The sequence below is a fragment of the Schistocerca serialis genome, chromosome 8 (genome assembly GCF_023864345.2).
Source record: "Schistocerca serialis cubense isolate TAMUIC-IGC-003099 chromosome 8, iqSchSeri2.2, whole genome shotgun sequence".
Classification (NCBI taxonomy): Eukaryota; Metazoa; Arthropoda; class Insecta; order Orthoptera; family Acrididae; genus Schistocerca; species Schistocerca serialis.
Genome location: NC_064645.1, coordinates 372,330,285 through 372,354,211, shown reverse-complemented (window position 1 = coordinate 372,354,211; position 23,927 = coordinate 372,330,285). Strand labels below are relative to the sequence as shown.

Below are 23,927 nucleotides of genomic sequence, written 5' to 3'. Positions count from 1 at the left end.
ACAGGCATTCTTAATGAAGAAGCACACAAATGCTTACCCGTCGAGCAGCATCTCTCCCCTGTTCTTGACCCAGTAGTTGATGGTGTTGGGGAAGGCCTCCACATAACATTCCATCTGCACGTCGGTGCCAAGGGGGGCTCCAAGCAGCTGGTTGGGGACCTTCACCGACGGAGCAACTGGAACAAAAGCAGCAAGTTTCGGTCAGAAAGACAGTGATACACAAGTACCGCAAAAGATGCTGCTCTGACACCGTAATCAATATTTTATAGTTGAAATGTTTTTTGATAAAGTAATTGCTGTTTAAAATAGAATAGTACCAACAATGACATAACGAGAAGGAGATATCCAATGTTATATCCTAAAAGGAAGGAAAACTTTACATTTGAAACAAATAACTTGCCAACATCTTTACATGGTAACGTGCTAAACATGGGCTTTATAAATACACTAGCTGCGCCCCGCATTGTTATCTGCGGTTAAGCAGTTGCTTATAAAGAAATTCTAATTTCGAGACCTCCTATCCACGAGTGTGCGCCAACACAAAAAATTAACTCTTGGAGGTACTGAAGCACGAGCAACTTGCGGCCAAGAAGACCGCACGATATCGGAAAACATACCACATTTTGAGACGATCGGAAAATCTGACAGGATACACGGCGCTCACAACGCACTCGTTTACTGAAAGAAAAAGTCTTTTGCGACCGAATAGTGAGTTACAAAATAGTTCAGGAAAGGAAAAGAATAATTTGACTGTTTGCAGTGTGCCTACCACGGAAAAGATCGTAATTACCTTTGTGCATTTGTAAATCCGGAAATTACTGTAATACATCTCTGTAAACAACGTTCCGACACTTCTTATTCTCTTTTACGGTCCATAACTGACTCTTATTCATAGTGATCGAGAAAGACACTTTCAAAGTGAACTGCAAGCGTTAGAAATGGAAAGGCAGATTTGTTGGGATGATAGGAATTTCTGGTATAATATTTATCTTTGTCAAAATAGTTAATAACAATCTACGCATAACATAAAGCATTTGATAGTTAACTGTCATGATAGACTTTTTCGTCACGAGGGTAACCTGTGTGTTAGTTCAGTGTATAGGCTACCTCCATTTCAAGGGTATTCCACATTTGTCCAGCCCCTTCAGCGTGAAGGCATAGTAGGCATAGTAGTCAGGGCATAGTATAAAAATTACAACCCACGACATAAACTATATCCATTGTGCATTAAATTACATGCCAGTTTGCCGGAGTTTTTGTACGTGCCCTCGTACGTAAACACTTTTAGTTCGGGCTCCTGTCACACTTCATTCAAGAGTACTGTGTAATAAGGGTAGGCTCTGCAGAGAACACATCGGTTCTCTGTATGGCGTCCTCAACACTAACTACGTAATACGTAAACTTCATAGTAGAGCAAATATGGTGTCTAATGAAACCTAAAATATGCATCGGAATAAAATAAAATAATAACAGAAAATCAGTACGTTGTTTTTATTGTAGTTTTAATCAAAAAGTCGGTCAATGTGGCCAAGTGGTTCTAGGCGCTTCACTCCGGAACCGCGCTGCTGCTACGGTCGCAGGTTCGAATCCTGCCTCGGGCACGGATGTGTGTGACGTCCTTAAGTTAGTTGGGTATAAGTACTTTTAAGTCTAGGGGACTGATGACCTCAGATGTTAAGTCCCATAGTGCTCAGAGCCATTTGACCATTTTTTGTAATTAAAAATCTATTTGAAGTAGCAGGGAGATCAGTACTCTCTACATCTTTTAGGGATTGGCAAATCACACCAACCGTCTACCGTGCTGATGTTTGGTGCCATTTATGCATTACTCAGTATATAAGGGGAGTCACATATCTTTTCATGAATATTAAAGAAAAATACAAAAGAAAAAAATATTCAGATCAAATCAGTTCGAATAGTCAAAGTATATGGTTATTTATTTTATGGTTTGTAGACAAGATTTGCATATATTCTCGGTTTTCAAGTGGTATATTGAAATGTTCATTTACACTAAACTCTCCTTGTGTGTGGTTTATTGTGTGGTAATAAGGTGGTAAAGTGCTGTGGAAGATTTCTTGTTTACGTAGTGTAGCTGAAACGTTCTATTGTAATCCAAATGTCTAGAAAGAATAACATTTAAGTTCGGTTCTCACATAATTATTTATCCGAAATGAGCACTCCTTAATTTCTTCCTTTAACAAAACTTTTAGAGTTGTAATACTTAATACTCACAATTATAAGCTCCTTTCCTCTTGATCAGGACAAGAGCAAAGTTGAAGTCATTAACGTTACATTCAATAAAATATATAATAAATATCAGAGATAGTTCAACGACAATGTTCTCTTTTCTCATGCAAGGAGGAACGTCTTTGGTTTCTACACACATCACAGTACATGACACAGATTTTTCCGTAATAAAACGTGATACAACAATAGCATACATCTTATGCCTCCCAGTGGTTTCTAAATGTTTTGTGTACAAATATTTTATGAATTAACGTTACCTATGCTTTTTAAAAACGAGCAAAACTGTTGACTCACAATGATTGACTCTGTAATTTTTTACATCTTCTAACGTTAATTGTTAATTGTGGCAGCAAATGAGTGTAGCAGTATCATTATTTTTACTTGTATTGTATTCTATTCCTATGCATATTTCAAATTCTAATAGAGACCATAATTGCTGTACTATTAAGTTTACTTACGTAGTTAATGTAGAGGGCGCTATGTAGAGAACCGATAAGTTCTGTGCAAAGCCTACCTGACAGGAGTCAGAGCAAAAAGTATATACGCCCAAGGGCATGTATAAAAGCTTTGAATTACTGGTATGTAATTTAATGTACAAGCGATATAGTTTCTGTCATGACTTGTAATTTTTTGTGCTATTCCCTGACTATGTACTTCTTATGTTTTTAGCATTATTAGTGGCTAGTTACTAGCCGAAATCTAGATCTGCTTTAGTAAAGCTGGAAAGGAAATTACGAGTGTTCGCCGCTCTCTGTCATTTTGAAAGTCATATCACAGTCGTTAAGCGCATTCAACTTTCATAATGGAAGGTAATTTGATTATATTACCATATTGGATGGAGCATACTGTTGTGCTCATTGGTTGTCCAATCTACCGTGCTGTCTCCAGCGCTGTATCTGTATTTTTCAGTAAAATGTTTGTGTACATTGGCTCTTCCATGTGTGTGTGTGTTTGTGTGTGTGTGTGTGTGTGTGTGTGTGTGTGTGTGTGTGTGAGCACGCGCGCATATATGTGTCCGTGTGCGCTTGTAACATTGGGTGAAGTGAATGGATGACCGAAGCTGCTTTATATAGTTAATGTCGAACGAGTTCTTACAGTTCGTAATCGGATTCAGAATAACGTATGTGAATATCAAAGCTGCCGCATTACATTTGGAGAGATAATTTAATTGCTTTTGAGTAAGTGTTAATGAGATGAGCCGCAAATTTCTCACGTATTTCATGTGTTTTCCTGCTCCCCTTTCCAATATTGCTAATTTGCTACAGGCGGAAGCAATTGGTGTTCATATCGCTGGCGGATACGAACTTTTCATTAATAATTGAATGCGAGATGAGAAACGATCACGCGTCAGTGTCTTTTAACAATATTTTACTAATGCTTTAGGAAGTGAAACTTTTAATGTCCACCAATAGCCAACATCTGTATTAGAGAGAGATAAGGGACTGGATGAGTTTTTGATGTAGTTTTCATGAAGTAGTTTATGTACTTGTAACAATTATATCGATTAGTGGCAGGTTTATACTAGGTAACTATCTACGATCATGGAATGTGTGTTCTTCGTTAGTTAAGGTCATTGATCTGTTTTGAAAAATATGTAAAAATCAGCCAACCGGTTGCATAGGTTTTCTATATACTTTGACCAGGTTTCGTCACCTCTAAGGGTGACTTCATCACAAGGTAAGGTAATTACATGATGAACATATCATCAAAGATGTACAGTGATTTAAGAGCCGAGTTGCGCAGGTCATACATTAAAATATAAAACATAATGTTCCTCAAAAGGTCAAACATTAAAACATAAGTAACACTGGTGTGGTGTGAGGAGACTGAGACTATGACAGGAAGTGCTACCCAACTGCTGACAGTCTACAGCAATATTTGGTCAGAATTTAGCACGATGTCCCTCAGGAGAACCTCTAACAGCTCTGTCAACCTACGACAAGCCGAAAAATTCCATGCTTACGCCCAGATGTGGACCAACCAGTTCTTAGAGGCCGTATTACGCTCTTCAGTTGTAGGAAACTGCTGTCCACCAGTGTAGTAGTGCATTGTCTCTGTTTACTAACGGAGCGATACACCTGGAGTGAGTACACTGATACGGTTGGTGCGTACTACGTAGCGCACCACAACGGACGAGCTGCACAGCGGATTTATCAACAACAATATAATAATCGCCGTATCATGCATCATACGACCTTTGCTCCTGTGTACCAACGTCTGCGTGAGACCGGGTTATTTAGCGGATTACCTGGACAGGGACGCCGTCGCACGGTAAGAACGCTGCAATTTAAGGAAGCTGTCTTCCAGCATGTGAAGGGGCATCCTTCAATCACCACTCGTGCAATTGCACGTAACATGGGGACCAATCAGACGAATGTAAGAACAGTCCTTCGAGAGCAATTTTTACGTCCATTGCACTTACAGAGTGTCCACAACCTGCAACCAGTTGATTATCCACCCAGAGCACAGTTTTCGCAGTGTTACCTAGATCAGTGTGACATGCATCCTACAGTTCCATCCTCTGTGTTGTTTACCGAGGAAGCAACGTTCGGTCGTGATGGAGTCTTCAACATGCACAATTCACATGTTTGGAGTGAGTGTAATCCACATGTCACAGTTACTAGCGCTCATCAAGGGTGGTTCTTCGTTAATATGTGGGCCAGTGTTGTTCGGGACTGTTTAATTGGGCCGTACATGCTACATAGGCCATTAAATGGCAGGCACTATAGGAATTTTCTCGCCAGAGCATTGCCAAAATTGCTGGAAAAGTCGTGCTCCCTACAAGACAACGCATATGGTTCCAACATGACGGGGCGCCGGCACATTTCAGTCATCATATGCGTCGATTCCAGGACCGACGGTCCCAGAAACGTGGATTGGCAGAGGCAGAGTGTTTGTTGGTTTACTTAATTTGCCGCTAGAGAAATATTGCTCTGCCGGTTTACATGTTCCTCATAGGAAGAAATGACATTAGGGAAAAATATTTGTTTTGATATCCCTACAACCTCCTAGAGTTTAAATATATTTCACCCTGTAGGAAGCTCTGATTATAGGAATTACGAGTTAGTTGTTTGCTTGATCCGCAGAAGGGATCCTAATTGCTTTTTGGTTTTGAAGAGTGTGTTACTGTTGGTGGTTTATTGCAGTTTCCTTGATAAAAAAGTTGGCAAAACGAGATGGTTCTTGCTCTGTAGATCTAGCAATTTGTTTGTTCAAAATGGTTCAAATGGCTCTGAAGACTATGGGACTTGACATCTGAGGTCATCAGTCCCGCCGGCCGAAGTGGCCGTGCGGTTAAAGGCGCTGCAGTCTGGAACCGCTAGACCGCTACGGTCGCAGGTTCGAATCCTGCCTCGGGAATGGATGTTTGTGATGTCCTTAGGTTAGTTAGGTTTAACTAGTTCTAAGATCTAGGGGACTAATGACCTCAGCAGTTGAGTCCCATAGTGCTCAGAGCCATTTGAACCATTTTGAATCATCAGTCCCCTAGAACTTAGAACTACTTAAACCTAACTAACCTAAGGACATCACATCCATCCATCCACAAGCAGGATTCGAACCTACGACCGTAGCAGTCACGCGGTTCCGGACTGAGGCGCCTAGAATCGCTCGGCCACCGCGGCCGGAGATTTGTTTGTCTGTACATGTTCATCCACTTTTCCGATTTCCATTCCATTCGGTTACTTCCTTCGTGGTGTGTCTTTTTTGACATAGAGTGTATATTACTGTAGTAAAGTACTTATAGAGAAGGAGACCTTGTAGCTGTATTGCTTGCATAATGTCACAGAGGGAAAGAGAGATGGGGAGAGATAGACAGAGGTGGTGGAGGAACGGACAGAGGCACACAGATGCGCTCACAGCTGAATGAAGAGTTGGGGAAACAGTTGTGAAGTTATTCGAAGGAGAGGGGTAGCAGGATAGAAAAGGAGGGACGCGAGTGGCAACGAGATGAGAAACATACGGTTCCTGTGAGGGTGGATCAACATGTCGCCGGCAGGTCGCTCTCCGCCCTTACGACAATCTCCCCTCTCTCCAGACAACCTCCCCTCTCCCCACTTTCAATAGAACGCCCTGTGACGCCATCCACACTGTTCTGGAACGCGACTCGGCTCCATAATCTGTGAGCTCTTTCTGTCGCACTTCACGTCAGCTCCTTAATGCCCTTCCGCTGTTCCACCTTTCACAGCAGTCTGAATTTCTCTCTCCCCCCTCCATTTCCTCTGCGCTTCGTCGTTTTTCCGACGAGGAGGCTACGCAGCCGGGGCAGGCTTCCTGCGCTCTGTCGACGGAAGGCGTCGCCATATCGGAACGCATATTCTCTCCTTACGAAAAGGCTGGCCCGGTCTTGGGTCTTCTCCGTTGGCAAGCACTGCGGCTTCAATTTATGCAGAGCCAATATTTTCTAGAAATCAATGGCAGAACACCCATTCGATGTAAGCGTCGTATCTCTTTTCCCGAATGGTTGTGATAACCCTCTGCGAAGGCTCTTCCTTCCCCTTATTTTTGCCGTCTACAGATCGCTAGTGCAACCTTGTGCGATTCCTTATATTCCGCTCTCCTTCACCTGCATAATATGTCTTAAATTTATTGTGGACGAGTGGGCTTCTTACTATCTGCTCCCAGCTACGGAAATACTGTAACAACACGACTTTCTGGCTGCGTTCTCTTGTTGAAATATAATCGTTTCCACGTTTTCAACCCGTACTCGACGTTTCTACTCCCTTTTCGTTTCTATGCTTTGATGTTAGGCGTATGTCCAACTGCTACTCTGTGTACCATACCCCGTGAATTTATAACGGACGCTCTTCTTCACTTCTGTCTTCTTGGTCTTCTGTCATATTCGTAAATATTCTGTGTCTTTCCTGCCGTCTATTAGCAATCGAAAATCTCCCGTCTTTTCATACTTGTTCTCTAGGCCAGTATTCGCTTTGGCACTACCAATGTCCATCTATTTTCCTGTCAGTTAAGTGGTCTTCCTTCTGTATGTATTCATGTTCCAGTTGTTTGTGTGTGTTTAGGCATTTAATACGTTTGATGAAAATAAACAGAACAGTTTGTATCTAGACCACAGCTGGGCAATTAGTGGCCCACGACAGGCTTCAAACCGGTCTGCGGAATAAATTCGCATCGTTACTCCTAACTGTTTGTTGAGCATGAATTCCTGTCTCATTGCCGTATGTTGTTCCACTTGTCATTCTCGTATTAACATTAATAAATAATTCTTATCCGTTATGTACATATTAGGACGCTACAACTGTTGAAACTTAAGGTAATTAATAATGAATTAGCTGCAACCAGTCATGGGCACCTTTTTCATATATTTATTTATTTATTACCAAAGGCATTGCAGAATTTGGCAACCGAAGTTTTTGAGGTAGCTATTTTAAAACGTCATAAGTAAACATACGATGTTCACGACGCGTAAATGAAAACATCTGAAGATAGGGTGCACAAAAAGTGAATGATCTTTCGCAAATGTGTGTTTTAAGCCATGTTTCTTGGAATGACGTGTCAAGAAAGGGCTGCCCTTCCCATATGTGCATCTGCCCCCATGCCCCCACCCCACACACATCAACGTACTCGACGTTTTATGCCCTAGGAGCGCTGCTGTCACGTCACGTCACTTGACAAGGCATCCGGCGAGCTCAGTATGCAAATTACGCCTGCGCGTTAGCAAAAGTTGCCCGTGCCTGATCTGGACGATTTTGGCACACCTCCTACGAAGCATACTTAGCTTTATAACGCTGACGATCAGTGCGTATAAAATCACAGCGTTATCTGTATGTAGTCACAGTAGGAACCATTGTACAGAAACTGTTTTCAGACTAACGTTTTTGCCGTTTGCTTGTATCGAGTTTGTCAATACCTGTTGCGTGAAACGGTTGTGCAGTGTGGGTTAGAAAATGGAAGTTATTTGACTAGAAATACATGTAAATATTCTCCAGTTTGATGTAATCTGGAAACATTTTTAAATGGCTTTTTCTCTGAAACTATGCCATTTTATGTACAGAACTGTGAAACGTAACTGGTTCATACTTAGGGGATGTAGGATTGTATACGATAGAAAATCTCATGAGAAGTCCCTTCGCAGCAAAAAGTCTTGGAGGGAAATGTAAACAGTGGAACACTGCGATTTTCATGAGAAGTCTTAGTGACTCAGATGGATAGGTCTCGACGATTCAACAATCCCACGTCATTATTGAGGCAGAGATTTCTAGGAAGGCGGTGTAATTATGCCCCGGCTCTGGATTGTTATTAGCGGATGTCTCATGGCATTTATTGGTAACTCTGAAATCAATTTACGACGCCAAGAAGATATTTTACTGAGAACATTGCCTCCCGAATCGCCAGAGAAGATAGCAACTGAATTCGTCTCAACGAAGAGTAATAATTTTGTAAATGGATGCACGGACCACTGTTTACTGAAGTGTTGAATTAATAAGTGATTAAGACTACCTTTGTCTCATGCACCTTGTTTTGCTATAAGTCACTAACGTTGATAGGGCCCGATACATGTTACGAGAAAGTTCCGAGTTTTCCTTATATGAGAAAGTGAAAGCGCTCAAATGATCAGTTACAGTAATTAAAAGTATTGGTAACTTTTTGGAGCAACGAGTTTTTTTAAACGGCCTTTCGACTGAAGTACTTCTGGTAATAGTTAAGAAATTCAGTCCGATGTATAAGCTTGTTCAATTACAGTCTCATTATCAAGTGAAACTTATAGAGATAATTATCATTTACAGGAACAGCAAATTTACTGGAGAACGGTGATCATAGAAACAAAACTTTAGTCACAACAGTGTCATAGACTACAACGGTGATATTGGGATAACAAGTTTGTTATTTTATGTGTATATTTCTGTATGTGTGTGTATTACTGTTTTGTTATTGAAAGAGTTAATGGGGAATTATGAGTCAGATCAGCTTCAGGGTCCTCCTCCATCCTATGGTCCGTCAATCAGTAAGTCACAGTGCACGTTCAGGAAAAATTTACTTCATTATTATTGAACTATTAATTATGTTAAAGTAATGAGTTTCAGTATCTTAAACTATAGCATATCTGGGATCCCCATGTACAGCTCAAGTTCTGTGATATGCTGAAGTTTACATACAAACTAAGAAAGCTGTTAAATTTCCTTTACTATTCGTCTATGGTCACAAATTCTTGTCATCCGACTACCGGTTTCGGTTTGTAACGACAACCTTCAGATCTGTTTTATAATAACGTGTTCTAATTTACTGCATAATGACAATCTTCAAAGCCGCGCGGAGTGGCCGCGCTGTTTGAGGCGCCAAGTCACGGACTGTGCGGTCCCTACCGCCGGAGGTTTGAGTCCCCCTCGAGAATGGGTGTGTGTGTTGTTCTTAGCATAAGTTACTTTAAGTAGCGTGTAAGTCTAGGGACCGATAATCTCAGCAGTTTGGTCTCTTAGGAATTCACACACATTTGAACATTGGAACACTCTTCAGATCTGTTTTATAAAAAAACATGTCCTAATGTGCTGCATAGACCGAAACTGATAGACTGATGACAAAAGTTTGTGACCATACATGAAAAGTAAAGGAAATTTATTCTATATTCGGGTCACTGTTTTATTCGCGACACTGTCGCAGCTTGGAAGAAAGCTATTATTGTTCATGTTAGTCAAACAGCTTGGTAAGTGTTTCAGAATTACAGTCCTTCATTACTGAAGTGTTAATACCATCTCATGTTCAGGTTATCAGTACATTACCTCTGTTGAGTGGTACTTTGTAATTAACATTATCCTTCTCACTCTAAATCAGACGGCCCACGTTGGTGAGAATTAGTTTGTTGCCCCAACTCGGATAGCAGCTCTGCTCATGACTAGTTATGTTGCTAACTCTTGCTAGTATTTACTGTTGTTGCTTTTGTATCTATTTCTAATTGAAGTACAGATCAATAATTAATTTCAAATGTTCAAGTGTGTGTGAATTCCTAAGGGACCAAACTGCTTAGGTCATCGGTCCCTAGACTTACACAATACTTAAGCTAACTTAAGGGGGGTAGGACGTCAAACGGGCTGACTTGGAGCGCGAGAGGCACCACAGGATATTTTATTTTCTACTGTCTATACTTTTACAAATAAATTCATAAGATTTTGTCAGAATGACCATGAAGGATTCAGGATTCACACGCAAAGCAGTGGAAGTGCAAAAACATACGAAAAGATTTTTTTTTAGATATGAAATTTGTTCATTTTTCACTTACTGTTGGCTGCATTTGTTGCTATAGGTACATTTTTCTTGACAAGTAAGAGAGATTCTTTGATGAATTTTGCACGCCATACAAACCATACCTACAGGTGTATAAAACTCTAGAATATTCCAAATCTATTAAAAACTGTGGTAAAAATTGAGATAATTAACTACAAAATTTGATTTTATCTAAGCATAAAGTTTAAGACGTAACAGCTCATTCATTTTTTCATAAATTAAATTGATTCTAGAGTTTGAGACACCTACACATATGGTTTGTATGCTGTGCAAAATTCATCGATCAGTCTATCTTACTTATGAAGAAAAGAGTACCTATAGCAACAAATGCAGCCAATAGTAACTGAAAAAATGATGAGATTTCACATGTAAAAAAGATTATTTTGTTATGTTTTTTAACTTCCGCTGCTACGAGTGTGAATCCTGAATTCTTCCTGATCATGCTGACAAAGTTTTATGAATTCACTTGTAAAAGTATAGACAGTAGAAAATAAAATGTCCTGTGGTGCCTCTCCTGCTCCAAGTCGGCCCGGTTGACGTCCTACCCCCTTAAACTAAGAACAACAAAAAGTAGTTCAAATGGCTCTGAGCACTATAGGACTTAACATCAGAGGTCATCAGTCCCCTAAAACTTAGAACTACATAAAAACTTAACTAACCTAAGGACATCACACACATCCATGCCCGAGGCAGGATTCGAATCTGCGACTGTAGCGGTCGCGCGGTTCCAGACTGAAGCGCCTAGAACCGCTCGGCCACACTGGCAGGCTAAGGACAAAACACACACACACACACACACACACACACACACACACACACACCAATTCCCGAGGAAGAACTCGAACCTCCCGTGGGAGGCAGCGCAATCCATGACATGGCGCCTCTAACTGCACGGCCACTCCGCGTAGCAGTAGTTAGTTTACCTTTTGGACTATCATTTACTCGGAATTACTTTTGTGCTTTTGCTGGCGACCGCATTTCTTTCCACGACCGCAGCAGTTCTTTCGAATCCCACTAAAGTAACTGACGCATCTTTTCAATACGTAACGCTTCAGGTGACAAATTACACTTCGATTTCTTTCCGCTAACAAACCAAAACTAATGGAACTATTGTTAGTAAGAGAAGTATATAATGCCAGACGGCTGCACACCCTAGACCATTGAAACGGTGTGACCGGCCAACCTTTCTTCGACCTGTGAACTGGACGCAGGGCGCTCATTTAATGTGGACTCGGCAACCAGTTCCAGATTGCCAACAACACGCAAGGATTATGTGCAGCAGTGCAGTCAGTGCAGTAAACGAGACAGCGGCAGAAGTAAATTTCTGGCCAGCTGCCACGCAGACCTGCCTCTAGGTTGGAAACCAGTTGGATGAGTATAATTAATTAAACGTTGATTGTTGCATTTCGTTTTTGTGTGTGTAATAAGTTACTGTACTGCTTAATGATCTCTGATGTTAATTTCTACAATGTTAATTTCCACACGGCATTCTTAGACTGTATCGTTGGTGGTAGTATTCTAATGCGTCAGAACTTCTGCCAACCTAATTGAAATGCTTGACTACTCGAGGTTGTGATGCCGCGCGGGATTAGCCGCGCGGTCTTAGGCGCTGCAGTCATGGACTGTGCAGCTCGTCCCGGCGGATGTTCGAGTCCTCCCTCGGGCATTTATGTGTGTGTTCGTCTTTAGGATAATTTAGCTTAAGTAGTGTGTAAACTTAGGGACTGATGACCTTAGCAGTTAAGTCCCATAAGATTTCAAACACATTATAACATTTGAGGTTGTTATGCGACGTATGTTCACATTAATGCCATTATTATACGAGTATAACATTACACTACTGGACTGAACGATAATTTTCTTGACTGCTTTCTTGACTATTGTTAGGCTGTGTTATTTGAGATTAAAAAAATGGGTATGAGCACTATGGGACTTAACATCTGAGGTCATCAGTTCCTAGAACTCAGAACTACTTAAACCTAACTAACCTAATGACATCACACACATCCATGCTAGAGGCAGGATTCGAACCTGCGACCGTAGCAGTCGCTCGGTTCCGGACTGAAGCGCCTAGAACCGCTCGACCACCGGTACCGGCATTTGAGATTAAATTCACCGTTACTGATTACAATGGAGCCCTATTATATGTGAAGATTACGTAATTACAATGATGTTTTAGAGACTACATTTATGTATTACACTAACGTGGCAGTGATCTGAATGAAGAAATCGACTGCTGAACGTGCTTTTAGATAAACGCACAGTGACTGAACCATCAATGTACACCGTACTTTAAGTACATCATAATGACATTCAACAAAGTTCAGTGACCGATTATGGTGCATATGGCTCTGAGCACTATGGGACGTAACTTCTGAGGTCATCAGTCCCCTAGAACTTAGAACTACTTAAACCTAACTAACCTAAGGACATCACACACATCCATACCCGAGGCAGGATTCGAACCTCCGACCGTAGCGGTCGCGCGGTTCCAGACTGGAGCGCCTAGAGCCGCTCGGCCACTCCGGCCGGCGACCAATTATGTCTGTATCAGTCTGTCCCAAACCTTTGATTGACTAGGTTTCACGATAAGTTTAAATTTACCTTTTTGTGCGTATTAACTGCACAAGTGTACGGAATAGTACATGAAGATTAAGAACTGTGAATGTGAACTAAGAGACAGCGTATATGTAATCCCAAGAAACTAAAGCTCCGACTACTGTTCCCGTCCCACTATTCAGTAGCAGCCGTGCGGCGTTTCATTCTCTGCCGTATGGAGTCATTACGATACGGTGTGGGTGGACATACTATCAATATACCGCTCTCTTGGCCGTAGTAAGCCTTGAATCCGCTACATCTCACTCAAGTAGCTCCTCACTTGGCATTATGAGGCTGAGTGCATCCAGTCCCTGTCTGCAACAAGGGAATGCTCCACACAGTAATGGGACCTGCAGCCAGGTCCTTCACATCGTGGTCAGACACCTGACGCTTCGCTATGAAGACGCACATATGTAATCATGACCTACTCAATGACGAAGAGTGCTGTCGAATGTAGCTTTGAGATGGACCGCTGGGAAGGACTTAACTCCCGTTTTATACTCAATTACATGATGTACTAGCACACTGACACTCGGAATTTTCGTTATTTTGTAACAGCCTTTGTGTTTCGTCCTATTATCATTTTTGTTCATTCCTGTTATACTCCCCACCATCACTTAAGCGGACATTGTTTTATCCTAAGTCACTCACCTTGTCAGGGTCCGATACCTGTTACGAGAATGTTCCCTTTTATGAAAGAGTGAAAGTGCTCGAATGATAACAATAATTAAAATAACTGATAACTTTTTGGAGTAACGAGATTAGATTTTTAAATAGACTTTCGAGTGAATTCTCCAGGTAATAGTTAAATTTAAGAAGTTCTGTCCTATGTGTAAACATGTTCAATTACAATTTCATTGTCAGGTGAAACTTATAAAGATAATTATCATTTATCTGAATAGAAATATTAATAGAGAATAGTGATTACAGAAACAAAATATTGGTCATAACAGTTTCAGAGACTACAACAGTAATCGAGAATGAGATATTCGCTCTGCAGCGGAGTGTGCGCTGATATGAAACTTCCTGGTGGATTAAAACTGTATGCCAGACCGAGGCTCGAACTCGGGACCTTTGCCTTTCGCCGGCAAGTACTCTACCAACTGAGCTACCCAAGCACGACTCACGCCCTGTCCTCACAGCTTTACTTCTGCCAGCACCTCGTCTCCTACCTTCCAAACTTTACAGAAGCTCTTCTGCGAACCATGCAGAAGTAGCACTACTGATAGACAGGATATTGCGGAGACATGGCTTATCCACAGCCTGGGGGATGTTCCTAGAATGAGTTTTTCACTCTGCAGCGGAGTGTGCGCTGATATGAATCTTCCTGGCAGATTAAAACTGGCACACAGCCAGACCGAGACTCGAAGTCGGGACCTTTGCCTTTCGCGGGCAAGCGCTCTACTAACTGAGCTACCCAAGCTCGACTCACGCCCCGCCCTCACAGCTTTACAGAAGCACCCCTGCGAACCATTCAGAACAACAGTAATGTTGGTATAACAACTTTGTAAACAATTATTTTTGTTTCCAGAATGAGATTTTCACTCTGCAGCGGAGTGTGCGCTGATATGAAACTTCCTGGCAGATTAAAACTGTGTGCCCGACCGAGACTCGAACTCGGGACCTTTGCCTTTCGCGGGCAAATGCTCTACCATCTGAGCTACCGAAGCACGACTCACGTCCGGTACTCACAGCTTCACATCTGCCAGTATCTCGTCTCCTACCTTCCAAACTTTACAGAAGCTCTCCTGCGAACCTTGCAGAACTAGCACTCCTGAAAGAAAGGATATAGCGGAGACATGGCTTAGCCACAGCCTGGGGATTGTTTCCAGAATGAGATTTTCACTCTGCAGCGGAGTGTGCGCTGATATGAAACTTCCTGGCAGATTAAAACTGTGTGCCCGACCGAGACTCGAACTCGGGACCTTTGCCTTTCGCGGGCAAGTGCTCTACCATCTGAGCTACCGAAGCACGACTCACGCCCGGTACTCACAGCTTTACTTCTGCCAGTATCTCGTCTCCTACCTTCCAACTTTACAGAAGCTCTCCTGCGAACCTTGCAGAACTAGCACTCCTGAAAGAAAGGATATAGCAGAGACATGGCTTACCCACAGCCTGGGGGATGTTTCCAGAATGAGATTTTCACTCTGCAGCGGAGTGTGCGCTGATATGAAACTTCCTGGCAGATTAAAACTGTGTGCCCGACCGAGACTCGAACTCGGGGCCTTTGCCTTTCGCGGGCAAGTGCTCTACCTACTGAGCTACCGAAGCACGACTCACGCCCGGTACTCACAGCTTTACTTCTGCCAGTATCTCGTCTCCTACCTTCCGAGTTCGAGTCTCGGTCGGGCACACAGTTTTAATCTGCCAGGAAGTTTCATATCAGCGCACACTCCGCTGCAGAGTGAAAATCTCATTCTGGAAACATCCCCCAGGCTGTGGCTAAGCCATGTCTCTGCTATATCCTTTCTTTCAGGAGTGCTAGTTCTGCAAGGTTCGCAGGAGAGCTTCTGTAAAGTTTGGAAGGTAGGAGACGAGATACTGGCAGAAGTAAAGCTGTGAGTACCGGGCGTGAGTCGTGCTTCGGTAGCTCAGATGGTAGAGCACTTGCCCGCGAAAGGCAAAGGTCCCGAGTTCGAGTCTCGGTCGGGCACACAGTTTTAATCTGCCAGGATGTTTCAATTATTTTTGTATATATTTCTTTGTATGTATGTTATTGTTTATTTTTGAAAGGATTAATGGGGAATTATTTTATGAATCAGTAAATTTAAGGATCCTCCTCCTTCCTATAGTCCAATAACCAGCAAACCACAGTGAAATTTCGACCACATTATCCGATGTTTGCTTTCTCGCCAGATAGTGTCACTTTCGAGGTCTAGTGAGGAGCCAGCAAACTACTACAGGTTCAACTCGGCGTATCCTGTCACCTTTATTTTGGTTTGTTCTAGCGCGAACGCCCCAACACACATACGTCATTGTTTGATATTTAAAAGTTTCTCACTTTGTACTTTGTCTGTCCACCAGATTGAATATTGTTTTATGTCTAAAGCATCCAACCCAAAGAAAATCAGCAACAAGACTACCATGAACAATCTTTCTATTTATTTGCAACCTAAGAATTGTTATTTCGATTTCCCGAAATTATAATTAACGTTTTTGTCAGTTTAGTATTGCCTTCAACCGGCTTGTCATTTAAAAAGTCAGAAAATTTGCTCTTAAGAACCCAATCTTTTTCGGGGTACTGGAAACGTTGAAATGCAGAAACGACAGATATCTGCACTGATTTCCATCTCCGTTTCTACAACACGAATCTTTAGCACTATATTCGCTCGGGTATTTTGACATTTCTGGAGGCCGAAAACCTCCTCTGTAGGGAGCAAAAGGATTCTGAAAACATGATAGATTGAAACCTGGACTCGCTCCGTCAGTCCATGAGACCCAGAAGGCAGTAAATGCCGGCGGCCGAGTTGCTACCGTCCTCCTCGACCTCCGGAAAGTATTCGACACAGTTCCGCAATGCCACCTCATAAACAAAATACGAGTATAGGGAATAACACGACAGATGGCTGATCTGACTGAGGAGTTTCTTGAAAACAGAATACAGTTTGTTACTGTCAAGGGATGTCATTCTGAACGTACATAAGTGTTCAGAGGCAAAAATAGCTTGGAGCACGCCAAAGGGGAGTACTGGACTGCTGAGAAATAATTGTTATGAAAAAAAGTAGAAATTTTGGGCCTTTCCGAGTTAATTAGCATTGAAATTAGCCAATAAGGACGTTGCGGGTGAAAATCAAGGCGCCCGCGAGAGGCGGTGTCTCCAAACGTGTTCTTCATTTGATATCCTACAAACCGAAGAAGAGAGCGATACAAAAACTGTCCATCTGACGGTAATAAGGATAGAACACAAGCCAAAGGCTAAGCACTCCCTTGCGGTGTCATCTAAACTATTACGATAATTGACACTAACTGTATTTGGTGGGCCGCTTGAATTAGCGCACGCAAAGCCCTGATTCGTTAACTTCAGTGCTAATTAGCTCGGAAAAGACGCAACGCATCGAATTTTCTTCTTAACAATTATTTATCAGCACATCCTATCCTGCAACACACTCACAGACTTTTCAGTGTATTTCTGACCAATCTGTATATAAATGGCCTAGTATACAACGCCGGAAGCTCCGTGAAGCTTTTCGCTGTTGACGTTTGTTGCAGTCAAGGCCAACTGTCTCACAACGTGATTAAATGTTACTTATTGCGAATACTTCAAGAGAAAGACCTTACTCTATGATCACACATTTGTAGAGCAATAACTGGAAAAACTTGCTTGTATTAAATATCTAGGAGTGCGCGTACGGAGTGTATTGGAGGGGAACGACAACATGAAATTAATCGCGACTAAATCAGAAAGCAGACAGACTCGTTATGAGAATGCTCAGGAAATGTAGACCATTAACAAAGGAGGTAGCTTTCAGAACACACATTCAAGCAGTACTCTGGATATTGCTCGTCAGTGTGGGATCTGTACCAGATTTACTTATAGAGAGAGAAAACACAAAGAAGAGTAGAGCCTTCCGTTACAGGTTAATTTGGTAAACAGGAAAGCGTCACTGAGGTGACCAATCAGCTGAGTGGCAGACGCTGCAAGACATACATTGTGGATCACGGTATGGTATGTTGTTAAAGTTCTCAGAGCGTACGTTCCTTGAGGAGGCAACAAATATGTTGCTCCATCGTACGTGTATCCCGCGAAAACACCATGAAGATGAAATTACACAGTATGAGTCCTCAAGGAGGCATATAGTCAAACGTTCTTCTCGCGAACTATTCCAATTATGTTACAGGTGCTAAATGAAACTACTAAGCGATACTCAACTTTGACAGATTTTATGGCCTGCTCTGTGGGGGCTGACAAGCGAAATGTCACATGACAGCAATATTGTATAATTTTTCTTTACCGAGCCATGTCTGTTACTTGCACAGGGGGTGAGTTTAAGCAAATAAAACATTCAGCCACCATTCGACAGTCTTTGTGGACTCAGGCCGTCATAGCCTCCAGAATGTTTACCTGAAGGCAAGGAGAGGTTATCACAGCAAAACATGGACGAGGCACTGCATGTAGAGACAAAGAGCTGACCGGTGTGGCCGAGCGGTTCTAGGCGCTTCAGTCTGGAACTGCGCGACCACTACGGACGCAGGTTCGAATCCTGCCTGGGGCATGGATGCGTGTGATGTCCTTAGTTTAGTTAGGTTTAAGTAGTTCCAAGTTCTAGGGGACTGATCACATCAGATGTTAAGTCCCATAGTGCTCAGAGCCATTTGAACCATTTTCAAGATACAAAAATCCGTTGCGTGTCATGCGTTATGATTGACGGCGTTTGTGCCCTGGTCGAAGCTGACAAAATCTCCGTGTGACCACTTATGAATTTAAATGTACACATCTGGTAGTCAATAAGGTTAAGTTCAAATGGCTCCGAGCACTATGGGACTTAACATCTGAGGTCATCAGTCCCATAGAACTTAGAACTACTTAAACCTAACTAACCTAAGGACATCACACACATCCAGGCCCGAGGCAGGATCCGAACCTGCGACCGTAGCAGTAACGCGGTTCCAGACTGAAGCGCCTATCACCGCTCGGCCACTCCGGCCGGCAGGGTCAAGGAAAAGGCAATCAAATTACTCAACAAACCTGAATTTATAAGCCACATCTTTCAGTTTATCGTCCTAAAGAATGAGCCGCAGCACGATAGTTCATAATAAATCCATTTACGAAGTAATGGGGAAGTAGAACTCTTCACAAATGAACCTCTTCATAAAAGGTTCAAATGGCTCTGAGCACTATGGGACTTAACATCTATGGTCATCAGTCCCCTAGAACTTAGAACTACTTAAACCTAAGTAAATTAAGGACAGCACACAACACCCAGTCATTACGAGGCAGAGAATCTTCATAAATGAACCTCTTCATAAACAGACGTGATACTTTATCTTAGTACTTATAACGCTTTGTTAATGTTGGGGAAAGGATCTGTGTGGCTGCTCCACGGCAGACATCCTGAACACTGCTCCCTGGCTGAAATCTACCAAGCTGAACCACTATTTAATCTCCTGCCTCACCGTCCGTATCTCCATCTCAACGTTATTGCGACCCTTGATTGGACACCCAGTACAGTCTCCGTCATAAAGTCTCAACACTAGGTATCGCGCTGGCATGTGTTATCAAGCCTGTTATGCCAAAGGCGGACCCTTCAACCGTCTCCATTGCTATCATACCCACGAGGCTGTTGCTTTGCAGGCATCCAGTGCAGGCAGGGGGAACGCCATCAGAAGATACCCGCCAATAAACAGTTCACGTTATGTGCAAATGTCCCGCCCCATATCTCCGACGATCTTGTCGTGAGATAGCGTCAAAGTTCCACACAACACGAGTGAGTGACACCATCACCACCACCACCACCACCACCACCACCACCAGCAGACAGCGAATAGTTGTATACCCAAAATTCCAAAGTCAAGCACTTAACCAATACATCGGATCCCACATGCCATCCTCCACGATAAAGTGCGCACACTACCGGCGGAAGAGATATGACCTGCGCATATCGATTCACACAAAGAGGCAATGGTAAACATCCACTACCGAAACCGCACACATCGGAAGAGAAGCGCGGGGCGCACATTGTATTCATGTGGTCCTCGCCGCTGGGTGTAAAGAATCCGTAAAGAGACGGAGCACAGTACAAACATTTGCGTGTACGGGAATGCTTGCTAGTTACAGGATTGCTCTTTAGCAGTTACCGCTGTGTCTCTAGAGCTCGAATGATTTTGCGGAGGTATCTTTGATGTGTTCCTGGACTCCTTCAGGCTCACATAATTACAGTATTCTCATTGGAATAAATTCTGTTACAAATTTTTATAGTTATTGCAGCTTTTGTCAGTATAGTACATACTTCTTTTCATTCTTCTAAACAAATTTGATTTAGAACATAAACTGCCACAGAGAGTCGCAGAAGAGATTTTTGTTCTTTTTATTCAACTGACCGTTCACTTAGTCGAATTTATTGTTTCCATCACTGTGTTGAAATTGAGAACGAGGCTGTCTGGATCACTTAGTACAAGGGTCACTCCAAAAGAAATGCACACTATTTTTGTAAAAAATACATTTTTCAACCTGCATGTGTGCAAGTTTTACAGTGTGTAGATACATCCTTCCCGCTTGTTTTCAAACCTAGTTCAACCTGTTCCCGTGAGTGGCGCCGTCACAGCATGTCTTCAAGGTGGCTGCTACACTTGACGTTCGTCAGAAGCAACGTGCTATCATAGAATTCCTGTGCTGTGAAAACGAGACAGTGAGAAACATCCACAAGAGGTTGAAAAAGGTGTACGGAGATGCTGCTGTCAATCGTAGTTTAGTTAGTCAGTGAGCAAGCAGGTTACGTGATGAAAGCAGGCACGGCAGTATTGAGGATTGTCCTCGCAACGGCAGGCCTCGTACTGCACACACTCCAGACAAGGTGCAGAGCGTTAACGAACTGGTGAATGCTGACAGACGCATCACAGTTGGGATAGGGGAAGGAAGTGTTTGCAGAATACTGAAAGTGTTGGCGTAAAAAAGGTTGACAGTGGCTCACAAAGAAACAAGAAACTCGGATGGTTAACACTGAAACACCTACCTTTCAGTCCTGGTCTGGCTTCATGTGACTATCATCCCCTTGGAAAACTGAAAGACTCTCTTCGTGGAACTAGATTTGAGGATAATGACTCCCTTGTGCACGCTGCCAAACAGTGGCTCCAACAGGTTGATCCTAAATTTTACCGTGCGGGTATACAGGCGGTGGTTGCAAGATGGCGTAAGGCAGTTGAGAGGGATGGAAATTATGTGGAGAAATGAAAATATTGTTCCTAAGCGATATATCTACATACTGTACAACTTTTAAACATTTAGAATAAAAGTTGTTGTTGTTGTTGTGGTCTTCAGTCCTGAGACTGGTTTGATGCAGTTCTCCATGCTACCCTATCCTGTGCAAGCTTCATCATCTCCCAGTACTTACTACAACCCACATCCTTCTGAATGTGCTTAATGTATTCATCGCTTGGTCTCCCTCTACGATTTTAACCTTCCACGCTGCCCTCCAATGCTAAATTTGTGATCCCTTGATGCCTCAGATCATGTCCTACTAACCGGTCCCTTCTTTTTGTCAAGTTGTGCCACATACTCCTCTTCTCCCCAATTCTATTCAATACTTCATCATTAGTTATGTGATCTACCCATCTAATCTTCAGCATTCTTCTGTAGCACCACATTTCGAAAGCTACTATTCTCTTCTTGTCCAAACTATTTATCGTCCATGTTTCACTTCCATACATGGCTACACTCCATACAAATACTTTTAGAAACGACTTCCTGACACTTAAATCTATACTCGCTGTTAACAAATTTCTCTTCTTCAGAAAGGCTTTCCTTGCTATTGCCAGGCTACATTTTATATCTTCTCTACTTCGACCATCATCAGTTATTTTGCTCCCCAAATAGCAAAACTCCTTTACTACTTTAATTGTCTCATTTCCTTATCTAATTCCCTCAGCATCACCCGACTTAATTCGACTACATCCAATTATTTTCGTTTTGCTTTTGTTGGTGTTCATCTTATATCCTCCTTTCAAGACACTGTCCATTCCGTTCAACTGCTCTTCCAAGTCCTTTGCTGTCTCTGATAGAATTACAATGTCATCAGCAAATCTCAAAGTTTTTATTTCCTCTCCTCCATGGATTTTAATATCTACTCCGAATTTTTCTTTTGTTTCCTTTACTGCTTGGTCAATATACAGATTGAATAACATCGGGGAGAGGCTACAGCCCTGTCTCACTCCCTTCCCAACCACTGCTTCCCTTTGATGCCCCTCGACTCTTATAACTGCTATCTGGTTTCTGTACAAATTGTAAATAGCCTTTCGCTCCCTGTATTTTACCCCTGCCACCTTTAGAATTTGAAAGAGAGTATTCCAGTCAACATTGTCGAAAGCTTTCTCTAAGTCTACAAATGCTAGAAACGTAGGTTTGCCTTTCCTTAATCTTTCTTGTAAGATAAGTCGTAAGGAAAGTATTGCCTCACGAGTTCCAATATTCCTACGGAATTCAAACTGATCTTCCCCGAGGTCGGTTTCTACCAGTATGGATTTAAAAAAAAAAAAATATAGTGTGCATCTCTATCGGAGTGACCCTCGTATATCTACCTCAGCACTTCGCAAGGCACTTAACGGTGTGCGGAGGAGGGTATTTCTGGTACCACTAAATGAAAACCCTTCCTTTTTCCTTTCGCGAATGGCTGATGGGAAGAATAGTTGTCGATAAGCATCTGTAGTAGGTCAAATCTGTCGAATTATCTCGAAGAGGGCATCTCGCGAGACGTATGTGGGAGGAGTTAAAATGTCGTCTGCCTCTTCTCGGAAAGCACTCTCTCTAAATTTCAGTAGTAGGTCTGTCCGTGATGCACAACGTCTCCCTTGTAACATCTACCGCTGGAGATTTTCTTTCTGTAACGTTCTCGAGCCGACTACACGGCCCAAGACGAAACGCGCCGCTCCGCTTTAGATCTTCTCTATCCCTCCTTTCAGTCATACCTGCTAGGGGTCCGAAACTGATGAATAATACTCAAGAATCAGTTAAACAAGTGCTTTGTGAGGCCACCCCTTTAAAGGTCGAATTACATTTCCTTAAGAATATACCTATTATGATCCTTAGCCTTACACCTGCTTTTCCTGCTGTGTTATGCGGTAATTTCACTTAAGATCAAGCTGGATATTTGCCCCAAGATATTTTACAGTGGTTACTACTTCCAGCAGTTTTGCATCACAAGTCGACTTGTACAGCAATGTATTTCTTTTCCTATGTATGCACAATATGTTACATTTCATGGTCAACTGCCAATCCATGTAGCATTCAGCAATCCTCTGGAGACTCTTCTGCACGTCGTTACCGACTTCTGCTATTGCTACCTTCTTATGGACAACCACATCATCTGATATCGGCCTTATGAGCTTCTGACACATTCTACTAGTTCATTTATAGACATTGTAAACAGTAACGTTCCTGTCACACTTACTTGGAGTATCCCAAACATACCTTTTACGCATGTCAATTTTGTTCCTTTAAGAACGACCTTTTGAGTTATCTCTGCAGGGAAGTGTCGATTCCTGTCCCGAATCTGGTCTGATACTCGGTAAACACTTTCTTTTTTTTCGCTAAACGGCAGTGCGGGACGGTGTCAAAAGTCTTCCTAACGTCGAGGTACACGACAGTAACCTGAGCGATGGAATCCACAACTCAGTGGACATCATGCAGGAACAGAGTGAGCTTCGAAAGCTATCGATTTATGGGATACATAACATACTTTTTTTTAATAGAGTGGACTTTAGTTCTCCAAAAACGTCATAATACATGAGCATAAAATATGTTGTATGATTCTGAATCAGATTGGCGCCAACGATATAAGCCTATAATTATGTGCATCTGTCATACGATAATTTTTTTTGCACTCCTAAGTACCCTTCGTTGCTCCGATGGCCTACGACAAATTGCTGGTGGGAAGGGATCAAGATCTTTCGCATAGCTTACGTAGAACTTTCAGGCATTTTATCTGGAACTGATATCTTTAAAATAAAAAGCGATTGCAGCTGTATTTATATTCTGCGGTCTGTTATCTCCACATCTGCCACTACGAAGTTCATACAACGATTGAAATGAGGGACCGCGCTATGATCCTCGGAAATTAGAATTCCGTATTTCGGCCTCCTCTCTGTCTGAGCCGTGCTCACTCTGAACTATGCGCTTCCTTGAACTTGGCTGTGCA

At 42.4% G+C, this 23,927-nt stretch overlaps 1 protein-coding gene across 1 annotated transcript in view; it reads right to left on the bottom strand.

Annotated features, from left to right (window-relative positions):
* LOC126417022 (lachesin-like) overlaps window positions 1-23,927 on the bottom strand; it is a 626,972-nt gene that overhangs the window by 48,506 nt on the left and 554,539 nt on the right. The window contains exon 6 of the mRNA XM_050084912.1: window positions 38-176. Within this exon, the coding sequence (XP_049940869.1) occupies window positions 38-176 (139 nt within the window). The remainder of the gene's footprint in view (window positions 1-37; window positions 177-23,927) is intronic.